The 17,551-nt window shown below is 43.1% G+C and overlaps 2 protein-coding genes across 7 annotated transcripts in view; both read right to left on the minus strand.

Annotated features, from left to right (window-relative positions):
* The window catches only part of Fas3 (fasciclin 3), a 95,978-nt gene that overhangs the window by 11,033 nt on the left and 67,394 nt on the right, over positions 1–17,551 (minus strand). For all 6 annotated transcript variants that reach the window (XM_033379404.1, XM_033379403.1, XM_033379407.1 and 3 more), the window contains exons 2-4: positions 1,711–2,028; positions 809–1,153; positions 294–728 (exon numbers count right to left, since the gene is read on the minus strand). In XM_033379404.1, coding sequence (XP_033235295.1) covers positions 294–728; positions 809–1,153; positions 1,711–2,028 — 1,098 coding nt within the window. The remainder of the gene's footprint in view (positions 1–293; positions 729–808; positions 1,154–1,710; positions 2,029–17,551) is intronic.
* LOC26533104 (chymotrypsin B) lies at positions 6,888–8,507 on the minus strand. Its single transcript, XM_015180585.2, has 3 exons — positions 7,954–8,507; positions 7,628–7,901; positions 6,888–7,570 (listed from the first exon to the last, which is right to left on the minus strand). The coding sequence occupies exons 1-3, from the start codon at positions 8,157–8,159 to the stop codon at positions 7,166–7,168; spliced, it is 885 nt and encodes a 294-aa protein (XP_015036071.2). The 5' UTR covers positions 8,160–8,507; the 3' UTR covers positions 6,888–7,165.

The raw sequence follows: 17,551 nt of genomic DNA on the forward strand, positions 1-17,551 counted from the left end.
CGGCTTGTGGCATGCCCCACACACACACACACGCACACACATGTGGGAGATGGATTGCAGAACGAGTGGATGAATGAATGAATGAATGAATAAATGGTGGATGGGGGGTGGCCAGAGCCTAAAGCCAGAAATTATTGTTAGCATAGCAGATGATGAGGCAAATAATAATGATGCTGATGATGATTGCTGAAGGCCAATGATGATGTTGCATGTTGCACCCACACGATAAAAGCAGAAACAAAAAAACAGAACGGGGAATGAGTGAATGGAGAGCCGCCCCCCTCTCTACTTACCGCCAAAGCACCATCTGCCTGTGGCACGGGCAAACAGGAGGAGGAGTACGACCAGAACCAGTACAGCGACGGCCACAACGATGCCCACAATGGCGGCCACGTCCAGGCTATTGCTGGGCGGCTTGCTCGAGGAACTGATGCGCACTTGGTAGTCCGTCAGACCGAGCTCGTTGGTGGCACGCAGATTGTAGATTTTGGTCGTATCCTCCAGCGTCAGTCCGGCGATGGCCAGCGTTACATTGTACTCATCGTTGCCCAGATACTGTGGCTCGTACGCCGAGTAGCGGCCCTCGGTGCGGCCCTGCGACACCACCAATCCCTCGATGGTCCACTCAATCCTTGGCAAGGGACTGGCCCGGATTGTGATGTTAACAATGGCAGTGTGATCCAAATACAATCCATACACAGAGGCCTCTGGCTGATGAACGGGTGCATCTAGGAGATACAAGATACAGATGTAGAGATTGTTTAAATAAGGAAAGGGATAGCGGCAAGCGGGCTTCCCCTCTACTCACATCGCACATTGATGATGTAGGCCGCCTCCTGCGGTGGCACTGTCTCGCGATCTGTCTGATGATGCGAACGGCAGACGAGCTTCCTGTTGCTATCCTCGGGCGACAAGTGCCATTGGATCTCCTGCACGGAGGTGGACAGCTCCACATTGTCGTTGGTCGGCGTCGAGATGATCTCCAGCTGGCTCGTCCGCTTGTTGGCCGGCATGTTGTCAATGTACCACGAGATGTTTGCGGGCGGGCGACCGTCGCGGACGCTGCAACGGGCACTGAACTGGGTTCCCTCGGGAAAGTAGCCCTCGCGATTCGGTTTAGAGAGCAGTTCGATTATGGGCTGCTGGGGACGCACTGAAAAGGGGAGAAGTCTTCGATTAGAATGGGAAGAAAGAGCGTCGGAACGGGTGCCAGCGACCGAGGGGAGCTTCTAAGTGACGCGTGAGGTGTACGTAATGGCTTTGGATACACTTTCAGACCGATGAAAGGTGCTGCATGACCGGTAAGATCTATAAAAGAACCGCTAGCAACCGAGGAGACATGCTGGATGACGCGTGAGAGGTATAAACAGTTCGGTAGCGACATTTAAGCTTATAAAATACTCTGTAAATGCCAAAAGATACAATTCCAGACCGAGGGGAACTGCTGCATCACGCGTTAGATGTAAAAGCTACCGAGGAGACATGCTGCATGACGCGTGAGAGGTATAAACAGTTCCATAGCGAAATTTAGATTATAAAATACTCTATAAATACCAAAAGATACAATTCCAGACCGAGGAGAACTGCTACATGACGCGTAACATATATTAAAACCCTATCAAAACCTTCTTTCAGCGACTGAGGGGCACTGCTGCATATCGCGTGACGAGTATCTATCGGATATCAATCGAACAAGCTTGAGATACTTACATGCCACCACCAGATCAATGGTGCCCGACAGCTCCTCCCCCTCGACGCCCAGACTGCACTTGACCTGGCCGTTGTTGCTGGCCTTGACCCTCTCGATGGTGACACCGCACTGGCCGGCCTGCAGGCCAGCGCCGTAGTAGGTGAATCCCGGGGTCTTGCTCCATTCCGGCGAGAGATTGAGCACCTTCTGTTCGCCGGGTATCTCGATGCGGCAGTAGTTGATGGTCCGTCCGTAGCGGCAGAGCAGCTCTGTGCGATCGCCCTCGTTCAGCAGTGCGGTGTTGGGCTCCACATTCACTTGGCCGGCGGTGAGCGCATCTGTGAGATACAAACAAAAACAAAGGCGGAAAATATGAGATTATTATTGTGTAATGCATAAAAGTATCTGGTGGCGGGTAAACGAGAAGAGACTCAGATGTATCTCGACGACGTTTTGTAGATGTATCTCTATGGATGGGCTATCGCATAACTCGTGTCTCGGTGACGGCACGTTCCCCCCACAGTCGGCGGTCTCTTGGCTAATGTCTTGGCAATCAACCGAAATGACTCTGGCATTTAGCAGCCGAGGCACCTGCACGTTTTTGCATCTTTAAGATACGCATCACGTCATGCCATTGCCAACAATGCGGCTGCATTTTCTCATTAAGTTTCAATTAAGATATTCCTACATTCTTTTTGCTGTTGGACATTTTTTCCCAGCTCTCATTGCGGCGGCGTCGGCGGTGGCAAAAACTTTTCCAGCACCAATGGAATGGCATTTGCAAAAAGTTCCTCAAACTGCAAGATGCAGAGCGAGAGAGACAGAGAGGGAGAGAGAGAGGGAGAGTCAAGAGTCGGGAGTCGCATGTTCCAAGCATTTTCTATTTGCCAATTAAGACATTTGAGTAATTTTCCAAGTATTAAACGTTTAGAGAACAGAAGTTTCTCTTCTGTTTGTCTGGGGGTTCTGGGGGCTCTGTGGCTCGGGGTGGGGTGGGGAGCCTTTCATTAATAATGCAATATTGAGTTGGCTTTTGGATTTCGGCTTTCTCCTTTCGGCTTTACGGATTTTCGGATTCAGAATTCAAATGTTTTAGTGATTTCTTAAATGAATTTCTCTTTAGTTTTTTGGGGATTTTTGTGGGCTTGAGCTTTTCCCTTGGGAGTTTTCTATACATTTCTGGGAATATTCTGCCTAGGGGTTGTACTTTTTCCAATGAAATTTTGATATGCCATAAAAGCTGATAGTTTTCATTCAAAATTGCACCTAATTAAAGGCCCCCGACCCACCCCCCCCTTCAGGAGGTTTCCTCCTGGAATTCCCATCTAAAATGAAGTACTCTTGAGGTCTCTCTTGCTTCAAGACCACAGATTTTCCTTGCCTTTTCCCTGAATTGCTTTTAACAATTTGTAATAATATTTGGCCAAAGGCCTGGCCGATGGATCGTTTGATTTGTTGTTCTTTAGCGGCTTTTGGGGGCCAGACAACAGACACTTTGGCAAATTGCTCACATTTCCCAATGGATTTCCCATCGAACTAATTTTCTGTAAATGAAAGCCGCAAAATCTGGCATAAACATGGCATGGGGCGGCATGCAACTTGGGGGCAGCTGCAGCACTCATTGGGGCAAAGGAGTCCGTCCGGAAAGGAGTAGCGGGCGGTGGCCGACTGCAGCTGCAGCCTGCACGCAAAAGCGAATTGATTTCTGTTTCTTTTTTGTGCCTTTTGACGGCCCGGTTCGAATGGCTGAGTGAAGTTTTGTTTGGTCAGCCGGAAACGGTACGAAAATCAACAGCCATAAGATGGCAGGGCTGCCTGCTGGCCTGCCTGCCTGCCAATCCATTGCCAATCCGACCCGACGTCTTTTCGGTTATTTGCATTCGCTTCTCTTTTCAGTTTTTTTTGCTCAGTTTTTTTTCGATCTTTAAAAAGCGGGTCATGCAGCTGCTGTTGTAATCTGAAACTCTTTTTTTTTCTATTTTTTTCTTTGGTTTGTTTTTGTTTTTTAAGCGTAGCCGCCCCTGAAATGTCGCCTTAACTTTTGACAATTGAGTTGTGAGAGATTTCAGTTTCACTCTGTTATTTTTTTTGTTGCATTCACACTCGAATTTGTAGCGCAATGAAACCACTTAGAGACGTGGCAACAGCCACAGCCACAGCCACAGCAAAAAGCTAGAGGACGCGGACCACCGCATAAACTAAATCCCTTGCGGCATGCCGCTCGCCAGCAGAGAGAGAGAGAGAGAGAATGAAGAAGTTTTGCTGCAGCTTGGAATTTCAAGAGTCAGCAGAAAATCGTTTTCACACCCTCAACACAAAAACCGAGGGAAATAAACCAGAGGGGGAAGGCTTTCCCAGATGTCCAGACAAAGGGGATACCCTGTATTATTTGCGCTTGGAAAGATTAGTTGGATTGGGTGGATTTTCGAGGGATGGGTGAATAATGATCTCTTTTATAGTTGCCCCAGATTATGATCTTTAAAACTGGGGCTCCGGGAAAGGTTTCCTTTTCTAATCGATTCTTTCTTTATCCGATTTTGATGAAACTTGGTAAATACGTGCCCATTAGCTTTGTATATATTTCCAGCAAATATGGTGCTCCTATCTTTAAAATTGGGGTTACCACAGGTTTTTCTTCTTCTATACTTTATGCAATTTGGATGATTTTCGGCAGAGGAGCAGCTCTGCCACATCTTATTCGAATACTTACAAAAAATATGGTAAAAAATGCTTGTAGCTAAAGGTTTTTCAGGAAAGTATCTCCAGGAATAAGATATACCCTGTGGAGCCCTAACCTAACCCACCCTATGGAAGGGGTATTAAAATCGAAAAGTGTCGCAGAGTAAAAGAAGTCCGAGGTGCGGCGGGGGCGGCAAGGGGCAACAAACTGTGGCGCGCGGATGCAAAAAAAAAGAGGGAAAAAAGTCGAGTTTGTAGCTGGACAATGTCACAGATTCAGATACACAAACACACACACACACACACACACACACACACACACACAACAGAAAAATGAAAACAAACACTGGAACCGATGGTGGCATTCGAGACGTTGTGTCGACATACGTTCCAGCAGCGATCCTCCCCCACCCCCCCCGCACTGCCCCCTCCTGTGGTGCATATTCAGAGCAAATCTATTTTTTATCCATGTCCCATGTCCCTCTTTCGCTGCCTGGGATATTTATTTATTTAGCTTTGTTTTTTCTTTTTTTTTTCCCGTTTCGTTTTCGTTTTCTTGCAAGCGAAAAATATTCGGTCGTCCTCTCGGGGAGCTCTGCTGCTGTTGCTGTTGTTGTTGTTGTTTGCTGGATTCTCGACTGGATATACATCCCCCCCACCCCCTCGCCCAGTGCCCTGTCCAGTGCTTTATTTGATGCCATGTCTGCAGTTTTGCAGCTTTCGCCTTGTGGGCATGAACTGTTGTCCAGTTCAGTGGTCATGCCTCAGCGGAAACGTTGCCCCGCACCCCCCACGCCCCTACCCCACACCCCCTGGACAAAAACCTAAAGTGTTTTTGTTGCTGCTGCTCGTGTGTGGCCATAGAAATCATTTCACTTGAGTTTTTTTTTTTTGCCCCTCTATAAATTGTACAAATAGATTTAATTTAATGCCTTCCTTTTTGCGAGAAAACCCTTCAATAAAAATCAACTTTGCTTTGCCATCGAGTAAATATCTAACAATCTGGACACGCCCCTTTCCCTCTTTGTGGCTATTGTTTCCATTTTAGCCACGTTAGCGTCTTTTAGGTGGTACGTGATTTTTACTTAACATTTTTTTGGTGTGTGTGTTTTTCGAGTATTTTGATTTTTCAATGGGAGATTCTGGTTTTTCGAGTGCGTCCTTTGGGTCACCGACAGTGGGATAAACGACGGGGACTAGGGGCTACAAATTGGAGAAATCGGTGGAAAGCTCAAGGGATCTATGCGATGGGAGCCGTAATTATTACATTAAATAATTTACCATAATTTTAATATATTTTTTTTTAACTTTCAAATTAAGAAAAAATGCATTTAAATGTGAATTTGGGTTTTAAAATTATTTCGAGGTCTATAAAAGCAGAAAATCGTATGTTTCTCCATTTCGATAATTATCGATAATTCCATAAAAACTTTGATTTGGTTTGTTAGAGGACTTTTGGTATTTTGAAGTCTGTGATTGGGTTTTTAAATAAATCCATTTTCACATATTCCTACAATTATCGTTATTATAATCGATAACTATTGATAATTCGATTTAACATACTTTCGTGTATGGAATAATCAAATGTATGAAAATTATCGATAACTTCAAATCAGTATCGAAAATCGATAAATCCACTTAAACGTAGATAAGTTTTAGCTATCGAAGAAACAAATTTATATAAATTATCGATGACTATCAATGGCCGATAAATCAAATTCCATTGCAAACACAAATCGATAAATCCTTTTTTTTTTAATCATTGCTTTCTTCTTTCTCTTTGTCAAAGCTAGAATAATTATTTCAGTATTTTATTTTTTAAGGGAGTATGTTTTCTATCAGTACTAGTCTCTAAGATCCCTATATCAAGCAGCCTTTTGGCTCCAATTTTTGTTAAATTTTTCATATGCACTTGTCTAAAATCTTTCCATAGTCCCTGCCAAAAGGTCCTACCTCTCGAATGCCTCGAATGAATAGAGGGCCAGCCGAGAGAAAGGCACACACAGCACATGTCCGACGTCTGATGTCTGGGTGCTGCTGCTGCGCTGCTGCTGCTGCTGTCTGCCGCCAATCGGTATGCAATTTCAGCTGAAAATGAAAAGGAAAATCACACAAAAAGCACACAACACACCGCACAGACGCCGCACAGACGCCGCACAGACGCCACATGTGTGTGCGAGGTCTCAATATGGATTGTATGCCATTTTCTTGGGTAATTTTCATTTTATCAGCATCGATTTATCGGCTTTTCGTTTCTTTTTTTTCGGTGGGGGAGGGGGGCCAGGGAGCAATTGGAGAGCGATAATTATTACTGATTTATGACGGAAAAAAAACCCGATTTTGTTTGTATTTTTTCCTCATTTTTTTTGTTAACTTTTGGACAGTATCTGCGGGTCTTTTTGTGTACCTTTTTGTTGGCTCGATTTTCGTGGCTATTAATAATGATTGGCCTTTTACTTTTGACCAAGCAATGAGGGGCTATTTTCTATTATTTATGGGGGGGAAGCGCCTTAATGAATCATGTTTTATGTACAGAAATTTATTAAGTTTTTTGGCAGTTTTTTTTGGGTAACAGAAACACGAAAGGAAAGTTCAATGCGGTTGGAAACAGTGTAAAAAGTGAACGTGACATTTGCCACACGTGGCACAAACAGAGAGAGGGGGGAGGGGGGAGGGGAGAGGGACAGACAGACAGGTGCAGTGCTGGCGAAAGTTTTTTCCCCGCGGCAAGGGCTCTCCATCTATGGCTGGCAGCACTTTAATCGCACTTCAAGGAGGAGGCAAAATGAGAGGTTTTCAGCCATGCATTTGCCCCGAGAGAAAGTTGTGGCGTAGGAGGCGGAGGAGGAGGGCCCAGGCAACGAGCCACTGGAGCGGCAGTCTGTGGTGCAGCAGCACTCCCTGGGATATAATGCGCTCCAACCATGAATTATAGTACGGCACATAGCTGAAGAACACGGGATCGTGATCGGAGCAATCGACGAAGCCCAGAGCCAGGCCGTACAGACGATTATTGCAGAAGATGGGGCCACCGATGTCGGACATGCAGATGTGGGGATCAGTGTTGTTCAGGCACATCAAAAAGTCGCCCTCGGCATGGGCATTCCTTGGCAGATCCTTCGCCTGCGGCTTGAGGCACTCCTCGAAGGGACGGATCTCCACATTGGTCACCAGCAAGGGATGGGCCTTCATTTTGCGTCGCTAGAGTACAGATTCCCACTTAGATACAAGATATATCTTTGAGATACACAAACATACAGTCTCCCTTTGGGTCCAGCCGATGCCAAAGCAATCTTTGCCCACGTCCAGTTGGTCCGAGCCAATGCCGACGCTCACCAAATGGTGACCCCGGAACCAAATGTTGCGCCTTAGCTTGATGACCCCCAAGTCGTCCTGTTTGTTCCTTTCGTACAGCGGATACACCACCATGGAGTGGATGCGGACCAACTGTTCGCGCTTGTCGCGGGCATCGGCCAGGGGGGAGCAGAAGGCCAGCTTAAAGCGTCGGGCATTCATCAGGAGGCCTCTTTTGCTGGGGAACAAAGAGGATATTGGACTGGGGAAAAGGGATCTCCCATCCTCACTTGGTGATGCAGTGGCCCGACGTGAGGACATGCCGCTCTGAGATGATGGCCCCCGAACAGAAGTGATTATCGCCAGGCTGTTGCACGTAATCGTAGGATCGCAGGGAGACCAGATACGCGGCCAAATGGTTGAACGAGAGATCTGGCATATCGCCACAGAGGGAACCCAAAGGCGGGAGCAATAATAGGAGATGCGAAAGCCACATTTTCGTAGGCAAAAACTAACCTTTTTCTATGGGAAAACTCTGTCAGAGATTGCTGGGATTTATTTAGATTTTTTCCCTAAAAACTCCAAACCTTTCTTTCTCTCTTCCTTCGAAAAACCATTGAAATTCCTCATCAGTTTCCATCCTTGCCCAGATCTCTGGAATTCCTTTCGCCTCAGCTTAAGTTCGGCACTTAATCACTGCTACTAAGTGCTGTCTCCTTACAATTATTAACATGTGTAAATTCTAGGCAATATTTGGGCTCCTTTCGCAGGACAAATAAATGCCGTCGAGCTATTTAACCGACAGACAGATTAATGCAAAGGACAACAAACAACAAACAACAGACAGCAGACACAGGCAACAGACACAGGCAAACAGGCAAACAGATTCTCCATTCTGTCAGTTAATTATTGGCCAAAAACGGAGACAAAGACCAAGTCTCTACTTGGAACCTCTCTGTGCTCGGCGAGTACTTGCATTTGGCACTTTACTTTTGCGATGAGAGCGCTTATAAGCGTCTTATTGTAATTACCTGACAATGCACTCGAGTGCAGACGTGGGGGGGGGGCAAGAGTGCAAACAGTTTGCATACTCCCGAGAGCCTCCACCCTCCCCTCTCTGGGCCAGAGCATGGGGCTTATTAAAGTCCAAGAAATATTATCATAATTAATGCCCTGAAAGCCCAGACCGCAGAGCATTCGAACAGACCCAAGACTCCTTCTAGGACTCGTTCTCCCTCTCCCTCCCTCTCTCTCTCTCTGGGGTTTCCGAATATATGCAGCTTCAAAGTGGGTCCTGGACATGTGATAAATATTGCGGTTCCATATTTCTCATACAGCCTCTGCCACTGCCACTCCACTCTGGGCAATTTATTAAATATATATCCCTGGCCCTGGCCAGTGCAACATGTTTTCTGCCTTGAAATTAATTTGTGGCCTCTCTTTCGCTCTCTTTCGCTCTATCTCTCTCTTCTGTGTGTCCCTTAACCCTTTAAGAAGCTTATACAAATTGTGTGACGATGACAGGCAATGTCTCGGGCAAAAAGGAATAACATATTCCAGACGGCAAGGAGGTTCCCTTTCCTGCCTTCTAATTTAATGCATATAAAGAAACGCACACGCAAGCTCAAAATCTGAGCAACAGACGTGGAAAAAATAAGTTCATGAGAGGCTAAGAGATGCCACGACTAAAGGGATACCCTGGACTAAGTAAGAGGAGGAAATTCTGAAAATTCGAAAGTGAAATATGGAGAGACTTTTATAATTCCTAGGAATATTGTGGGATATTCTCTGAAAAATATGTAGTTAATATTTTCAGGGGAAGATCTGTATGCTCTTTTAGGATCCCTGGCTTTAGATCTTTCCCAAGATCTTTTCCTTGGCAATTGTATGATTTTTATAGCCAGACTAAAGAAAACAGGCTTCTCCCTTTCCCAGTGTGGCTTAGCACAGCACTATCTCCCTATTATCCCCCTTAGCTCTCTCCCTCGGAGACTTTTGCTTGAAAACAGTAGAATATTTCATGGTTTATCTCCTTAAAGGATTGACTTCCATTTAGAAGAATAAATACTCAAAATTCTGCGCCCAAATTCTATATTGAATCTTTTCACAGACTGGGCGGGGACTGGGCCCGTCGAGCATACCCTCTAAACACCTCTTGGACCATTAAGTTAACCCAAACAGACACTCTGCGGGGGGCTGCCTCGGCCTGCGACTCGTGCCACACCGCCAGAGGAGTATAAATTAACATAATTTTCATATACACGCGCCACGCGTGCGGCACACGCGCCTGTTTGGGGCCACACCTAGACCTAGCCGAAGGATCCGACGGGTCCAAAGACATATGAATTTCTAGAGACTAAAGACTTAAGACTAAAGTGAAGGAAAATATCAAAGAACTCTCTTACTCTCTGGCAGTGTGGCTTAGCTTTGTTTTGGGGGAGCGGCGGCGGCGACGGCCCACACGAATGACAGTTATTAATATACAGGAGAAAATGTGTCTGGTCTGAAGGAAACGGGGGAAAGCCAAGGAGGCAAGGGGGAGCAGGGAGGCTCCCACTTTCGGGCTTTCGGGCGTTCAGCCTGGATGGCCGCCAAGTGTCGCCAGCGATTTGCAAAAACATTTATCATCAAGGCGACGGCAAGGCACAAAAAATTATGCAGACAGACCTGCAGAATCAGAAACAGAATCAGAAATCAGCAAGCAGCAACCAGCAACCAGCCCGAAAGGTGGATAAAAGTCAAGGCCTGTGGATGGAGGGAAATGGGGGGTAGTGGGGGGTTGAGGGGGGCTGCCAGACGCCGTTTCGCATTAAAAAAGATGTCTGAGAATGGGGTTTTAATTGTTTTTTCTACTTCATCTTTCGCGTTGACAGGATGCCTGCCCCAGGATGTGGCACGGGAGAGAGACACAAAATAAATTGATCTGTGGTTTTGGTTTTCTCATAATTTATGGGCTATTTTCGGGGGGAGTTCTATGTCTCGGAGAAAATTTGACAAATGGCTGGGAAATCACAAAATGGCGACCACTCTGTCCCCCCCCTCCCCCCACTCTCTCTCTCTCTCCCTCTCATGCGTCCTTGTAAATGTTAACGAAATTGACATTAAAATATGTGTGTTGTTGCTCCGCCAACAGAATCAATTAATTATTATTGTTGTTGTTTTTGTTGTGCCACAGAGGAAAATACGAGAAAATATATATATGTGTTGGGGGACCGGGTGGGCAGCAGACTATTGATACCTATTGGTGTTGACATCCCACCCTGGGGGAGGGGGTGGTGGGGGCCGCCTGTCGCTTGTATTTAAGAAGAGACTTTAATTGCAGCCAAGTGCTTAAAGTCGCAGGGAAATGGGAAAAGCGAATTGAAATTGGACTCGAAATGTATGAGGAAAATAAAAGGAATATTAAATGTGTATTTCTTTGGAGATTTGTTTGATATTTCTTCTAATAATTATTAGTTAAATTTGTTAAAAATGTCTAAAAATCGAATTTCTGGGTTTTTACTAAAATTCTTATAAATTCTATATTTTTGAACAGATTATGCTATCTAAGACCTTTTTTTAATTGCTATAAATCAGACTTTAATTAAACCAATAAATAAAATCGGTAAAAATATAATCCAGTTTTTATTCTAAAATCAAAAAATTAAAGCTTTCTTTACGATGTATTTATCAAGATCGACCGGAGCTATCGGTCGGAGTGATCGGAATTACAAATATTCTATAGAGGGTTGTTTCAAAATTTAATTAATTTTAATTTGAAAATTTTATTGAAATTGATTTATATATTTTTTTATATTTATATTTTTGTTTATTTATTTTATATATATTTTTTGTATATATTTATTTTATATAGTTTTTTATTTACTTTTTAAATTTATTTTATATTTTATATATATAATTTATTAAAATTTTACCAATAGAAAAACAAAGATAGTTACATTAAAAAATTTTTTGTTTATTAATGGAATATATGAAAGCACACCAATATCTTTGAAACCCAACTTGTTTATTATTTTTATTTATTTAATTTTTTTTACGTGTAAAATGAGGATCCATTGACGTGGCTCGAAATCGGTGTTAACTAGCATTAAGTTAAGAACATAACTGACACATATGTAAATATATTTAAATCCATATGGAATTTGCAGTAATTTTTCTACCCGTAATACCTGCCCCGCACATATCCATTTCCCCAATCAAAATATTTGCAACATATTAATCGTAATTCGTTCATCAATTCATTTGCAAATTAATTGAATGCTCTATCGGCTGCCCCCGCCTCCCAACCCCGCCCCCGCCCCCGCCCCCGCCCCCGCCCCCGCCCCACGCCCCTTTAATCGGGGATTCGATTGCGAATCCTCTTCCGCTTCGATGAACCGCACAATTAACGCTGCCAGAATGCAATGCGACATTCTGCCATGAATACCCCATATGCCGAACGGGCCCCCCTGTTTTTATTGCATAATTAATATGCGAAAACTAATTTGTATGCTAAATATGTTTCTTTTTTTTATAATTTTATATTTTAATTTTTTATTTGCAATTCGTTAACTTTTTGCAGGCAATGTGTCATCCGTTAAGTACTCTCGTTCTGTTAACGGTTTTGTGCTAACGGTTCTGCGTGTCTTTGAACTCTGTTTAAAGTTTTTTTCGAGAGGGGGGAGGGGTCTCCGCCTCTGACTCAGCAGCGACTTGTTGCTGACCCACAAAAATGTTTGTGCGAGACAGCAACGTTCTTTGGAATCCATTATTTCCACTGCTAATTGTCTCTCCGTCTCTCTCTGTCTCTCTCTATCGCTCTCTCTCACTCTCTTGTCTGTCTTGGCCAACGTGTTTGGCACATTTGAAATGCTTTGCTAATTTAAGCATAAAATACTGTGTGCTGTGTGCTGACAATTGCACAAAATATTTGCTTCTTGAAAAAGAAACTTTCGCACAACAAAAAAGGGAAAAACTTTCAACTAAACTTTGGACTTGAAGAATTTAGAGGAGATTTTCCAGATTTCAGAGGGTATAATGCCACGAATGAGGGGTTTGTGGGGCCTGTAAAGATGGGTATGTATGGTCTAAGGAGAGCTAAACAGATGGTATATGGGTATGGTTTGATGGAAAGATCCTAGGGACCATAGATCTTTAATTTTAAGAGTCACATCCAGAGAATAAATGATTCAATAAAGTGTATTCTTCCAGTATTGCTTAAGAAACCACTTAAGATCAGAGGAAAAGTAGCTCAAAGGTTATCCAAGTCTTTGCCACTTCAAAGCAGGTCTTTCTTTCAACTTTTTGATGGGAAATATCTTCAAAGTGCAATAGAAATAATATATCTTAAAGAGTAGCCAAAGCCCAAGTATCTAAAGGCCAAAAACCGACCCCTTCTTTCATAATTTTCTAGGTTTTGAGTTCCGCAGCAGCCTAAACAGATGATAAAAGCATGTACGTCTCTGCATTTCGATGCCAGTGATGGTATTTTCTTTCTTGGAAAGAGTATCTTCAAGCCCAACCAAACATTCGGATAGATCTTTCTTTATTTCTTGCATCTTTTGCTTGACTTTCGGTTTTTGTTTGTTAATTGAATTTTGTGCTTTGTTTGCATTTCGAGTTTGCTTTACAGTTGAAAAAGCATTGAATAGATTTTTAGGCAATTAAGCGCTTTTATACAAACAATACACAAAAAACTAAAAACAAAAAAAAACTGAATGCAACATTTTGTTTCGTCAAGAAACGAGTTGCTGCCGCTCTGTCCCTGACATGCAAATGTCTTGTGTCTGTGTGTGTGTGTGTGTGTGTGTGTTGCAACGTGGAAAACGTGTTTTTCCAATAGACAAAGCCCCGGCCTCAAGGCTGAGATGCAGTTGGTCCAGTTGGTCTGAGAAACAACCTGTCTTTCCAGCCACAAGGCCAGCCAGAAGTTCCCATGATTTCTACTGTATTTTTTCTGTATTTTTCCTGTATTATTTCTGTATTTTTTTTCTGTATTTTTCTGTGGGTGGGTTTGGTCATTAACAATCGCTTAAACACTCGGATTAACTGCAAGCCGTTGCTTTAATTTTTGCACAATCTTTTCCACCGCTGAACCTCATTTTGTAAATTATCGGAATATGTGTTTTTTTTTGTTCTTTTTTTGTTTGTTCAGCCCCCTGATAATACCATAAATATTTAAATAACAAGCCGCAAAATCATTTCTCTGGTAATTCAAGTTTATTAAAAATACTTTTATATTAACTGTGTAAATATATTATAAAAAAACCAATATATATTTAATGCAGTTTTTTTTTTGGGTTTTTTTCTTCTTTCTATTTTGTTATTAATACGATTTGACAGACTGACAGATTGACAGACCGGTCTCTGGGCATGAATTACAAGCCACGGGGGCACATTTTATTTATTCATAGACTGTGTGCGTGTGTGTGTGTGGGTGTGTGTGTGCGTGTGTTGACAGTATCTCTAACCAAATACCCAAATAAATAAATAAATAATAAAAGGAGAATTTCGCATCCAACCAGAAATTTTGGGTAGAAATACTTGTGGGGTGTTCTGGAAAGGGATATCGCTTTCAATGCGGGGAATTTCGATGAATTTATTACAATTTATTGTTAATTTATTACTTTGTATTATTTCTGAATTCTGCAGGTCTTTTTTTTTTGGTATTTAATGGTATCAATATTTAAAGGAAATACTGAATTTATGGAATGACAAATTATGGACAAATTTGACGACTAAAAAAATTATATAAGGCAATAAAATTGGTCATAAAATATGTGCCAATCTTATAGAAAATTCATAAAATGTTTGGGTAAAAAGAAAATTGCGATGGATAAGCAGCAGAAAACAGCATTAAAATGCAAAAATATTGCTGTGCCAAGACTTTAGTCGGGCACTGTATAGATAAAAAGAGCAGAAAAATCCGCAAAGAAAAATGAGATCATATTTAAATTTATTGCTTAAGTATGATAACATTTTTCTTTGGGTATTTTTTGTTAATCGGTAATTTTCTAAAGGGGAAAAATCCATCAAAGATGAATATCCTAAAGGAAGAAAAAAAAGATTCTCCCCTGAAAATTATCCACCATAGAAAAATGACCCAAAACTAAAATATTCTAAAGAAAAATGTCTTCAAAATATACCTCAAATTCTTTTACGAGTCGATGCCCAAATAGTTATGCCGTTGAAAGCGTTAAAATTTGTAGTAATTTTGTAAATAAATAAATAAATAATTCCTTTAAAAAGGAGAGTTTTCCGTGTAGAAATTCCCTTCCAGAACACTGTCTCTGTCTCTGCCTTCAAGAAGCCTTTCAAGTCCTCGTCTTTGTCTCTCTGTCTCTTTATCTCCGTCTCTCTCTTTCTGGATGAAACTTTGAAATAATTTTACCTGGATAATTTATCATAACAATGGGTCTCAGAGGTGTGGAGAGAGGGGGGAAGAGCTTTCACCTTTAAAGGCTGTAATTAAAAGGTTATCTCTGCTTCTCACTTTTACTCTCAATCTGACAAACGCCTCCCTCTCTCTTTGTCTCTCTGGTGGGGGTCAGGGGTCAGGCATTGCCTAATTCTTGAAGCGACGACAAATGTGTTTTTAGATGCCAAAAGGCCACAGAGAGAGAGAGAGAGAGAGGGAGGGAGAGAGAGACACCGTGGAGCCAGTGGGGGGTTAAGTTTAAGCCTCGTTGCGCCCATTTAACCTTTGTGTGCTGTCGTCTCTGTGTGGCGGCCAGGGAGGGGGAGGGGGGTGGGGGGGCATCTGTGGGTGCGGTGTGTCCACAGGCAAACATAATTGAAGTCATAAATAACGAATTATGTTGTGAAAGTCGAGCCCAGAGACAGAGTAGGAGTCGGAGTCGGAGTCAGAGGCGTCGTATACCTGCCTTCTTTCTCTTCTTTGGATTTCACACTTTTTTGCATAATTATGACAACCCTGGCTGCGCTTAAGGGGGGGGGGGGGGGGGGGGGGGGGACCAAGGGACTCTGAGGTGCGTGTGGGCGAGTTCCGTGTTCCTTCTGGCTAATTATGCACAAGCCAAAAGATTTATTATGATGGAATAACTTTCTGCCCCAGCAAAGGGGGGCACAGGGGGCACAGGGAGGGGGGTGCGGTGTGTTTTCTCCTCTAATTAAAAGCTCCAACGCTTTGGCGAACAGTTTTAATACATTTTATGATTTTGTTTGACAAGCCTTGAAGGCCTTTGGCGCTTCGCTTCCTGTTTTTCGTTTTTTTGTCACTGGAAAATAGTTGGCGGATTGGCAGGGCAGGGGGATTGGGAAGGGGGGGGGGTGGGCTTAACTTTTCCTGCATCTCCATTTGCTGCGAGAGGCTCCACTGAGGCAAAGTGTTTTTAATTAATGGACGCTGATGGTGATGCTGCTGCTTCCTCTGTTTGCAGCCCATTGAATGCCAATAAAAGTGCATTAAATTGCAATTATGTTGCACAGTTGCAAGTGGCAGTGGCAGTGGCAGTGGCAGAGACAATACATTTTCCGAGAATTCCCATACTGATAAATGACCGCCACTGCTGCGGGGGACTCTGCTGTTTGCTCTTATAAACGGTTTTTCCCGAACGTGTTTCCCTTTTTTTTTGTTTTTGTTGTTGTTTTCTCTTTCAATTAAAAAAAAGTCAACTCATAAAAGAGTGCGCGGGGGGCGGGCAGTGGGTGTGGCACGCCACAAACTGCAAAAGTGCATTAAAAATGCATTTCCAATATTGGTTATATATTTGTTGTTCTTTAGTGTTCGAAAATAAGGCAAGAGCCGTGGTTTCTAGGGAGATTTCTGTGTGCCTTTCAATTCCCTTTGAAGGGAAGTTTTATGCCACAGGAAAATTTAATTGATTTTTCGATGGGAAATATCAAAGGGGGAGGGGTTTTGTAGGCACTGAAAATTTGAGGAAATTTAAGAAAACTTTTGATAATTTTTGAATTTTTGATGTTTTTCCTTCTGTGGATTTTAGTGAATTTTTGAAAGGAAATTCATTGATTTTTCTCAATATTTTTAGGTGGATTTTTGGCTTAAAGGAGAAAAATAGTCGCTTTGGGAGAGAGCAAGCGGCGGAGGGGTGGAGCTAAGCTGCTAAGCCACACTGGGAGAGAGATTTTTGATTTTTAAAAGAATTTTGTATTGTTTTAAGTGGAAAAATAGTCTCAGGTCTCACTGGGAGAGAGCAAGCAGAGAGTAAGAGGTGTTAAGGCCACCCTAAGCCACACTGGAAGAGAGATTTTTGATATTTTTCAAAGTTTAAGTGGCAAAATCGTCTCACATCTTATAGATGTAGAGAGAAATCGTTCTTAAAGCCACCCTTTACTGCTAAGCCACACTGTGAAAGAGAGTTTCTGTTCTCTCGTTGAGAAAATGTCGAAAAAAGAGCCCATTCCCAACTGCTAAGCCGCACTGGTAAAGAGAAAGCCATAAGCCAAAAGAGAACACTACCCTTCTGTGCTAAGCCCCAGTGGGAAAGAGTAACCATGGTTGCGTGCTAAGCCGCACTGGGAGAGAGAGAAAGAATGAGAGCTCGTTATCACATTTTATGAAAGTTTGCCTTTTTTTCGACAGGCGAAAAAAACATAATTTAAAAGCCAAGAAAAGTTTGGTCTCCCAGTGGCTCCCAAACCCACATTTCCTCTGCTCTTTTTGCCATAATCTTGCACTACTTTCTGCCACTTTTTGTCTCTATTTCCACGTCATATGCATCTCCCTCTTAGCTCCCCCTCCCCGCCTCCCCGCCTCCTCTGCCCTGCTGCCTTTGTGTCAACATTTGGCTAATAATTAATTGCAGGACATTTGTTGATGTACGTTTTTGTCATGTCCCCCCCCCCCCCCCCCCCCCCCCCCCCTTCCCCTTTCCCTTCCCTGTCGCTGTCCCGCTTCCATTTCCATTTCCGTTTCCGTTCATCTGAAGG

This window comes from Drosophila pseudoobscura, chromosome 4 (assembly GCF_009870125.1).
Source record: "Drosophila pseudoobscura strain MV-25-SWS-2005 chromosome 4, UCI_Dpse_MV25, whole genome shotgun sequence".
Lineage (NCBI taxonomy): Eukaryota > Metazoa > Arthropoda > Insecta > Diptera > Drosophilidae > Drosophila > Drosophila pseudoobscura.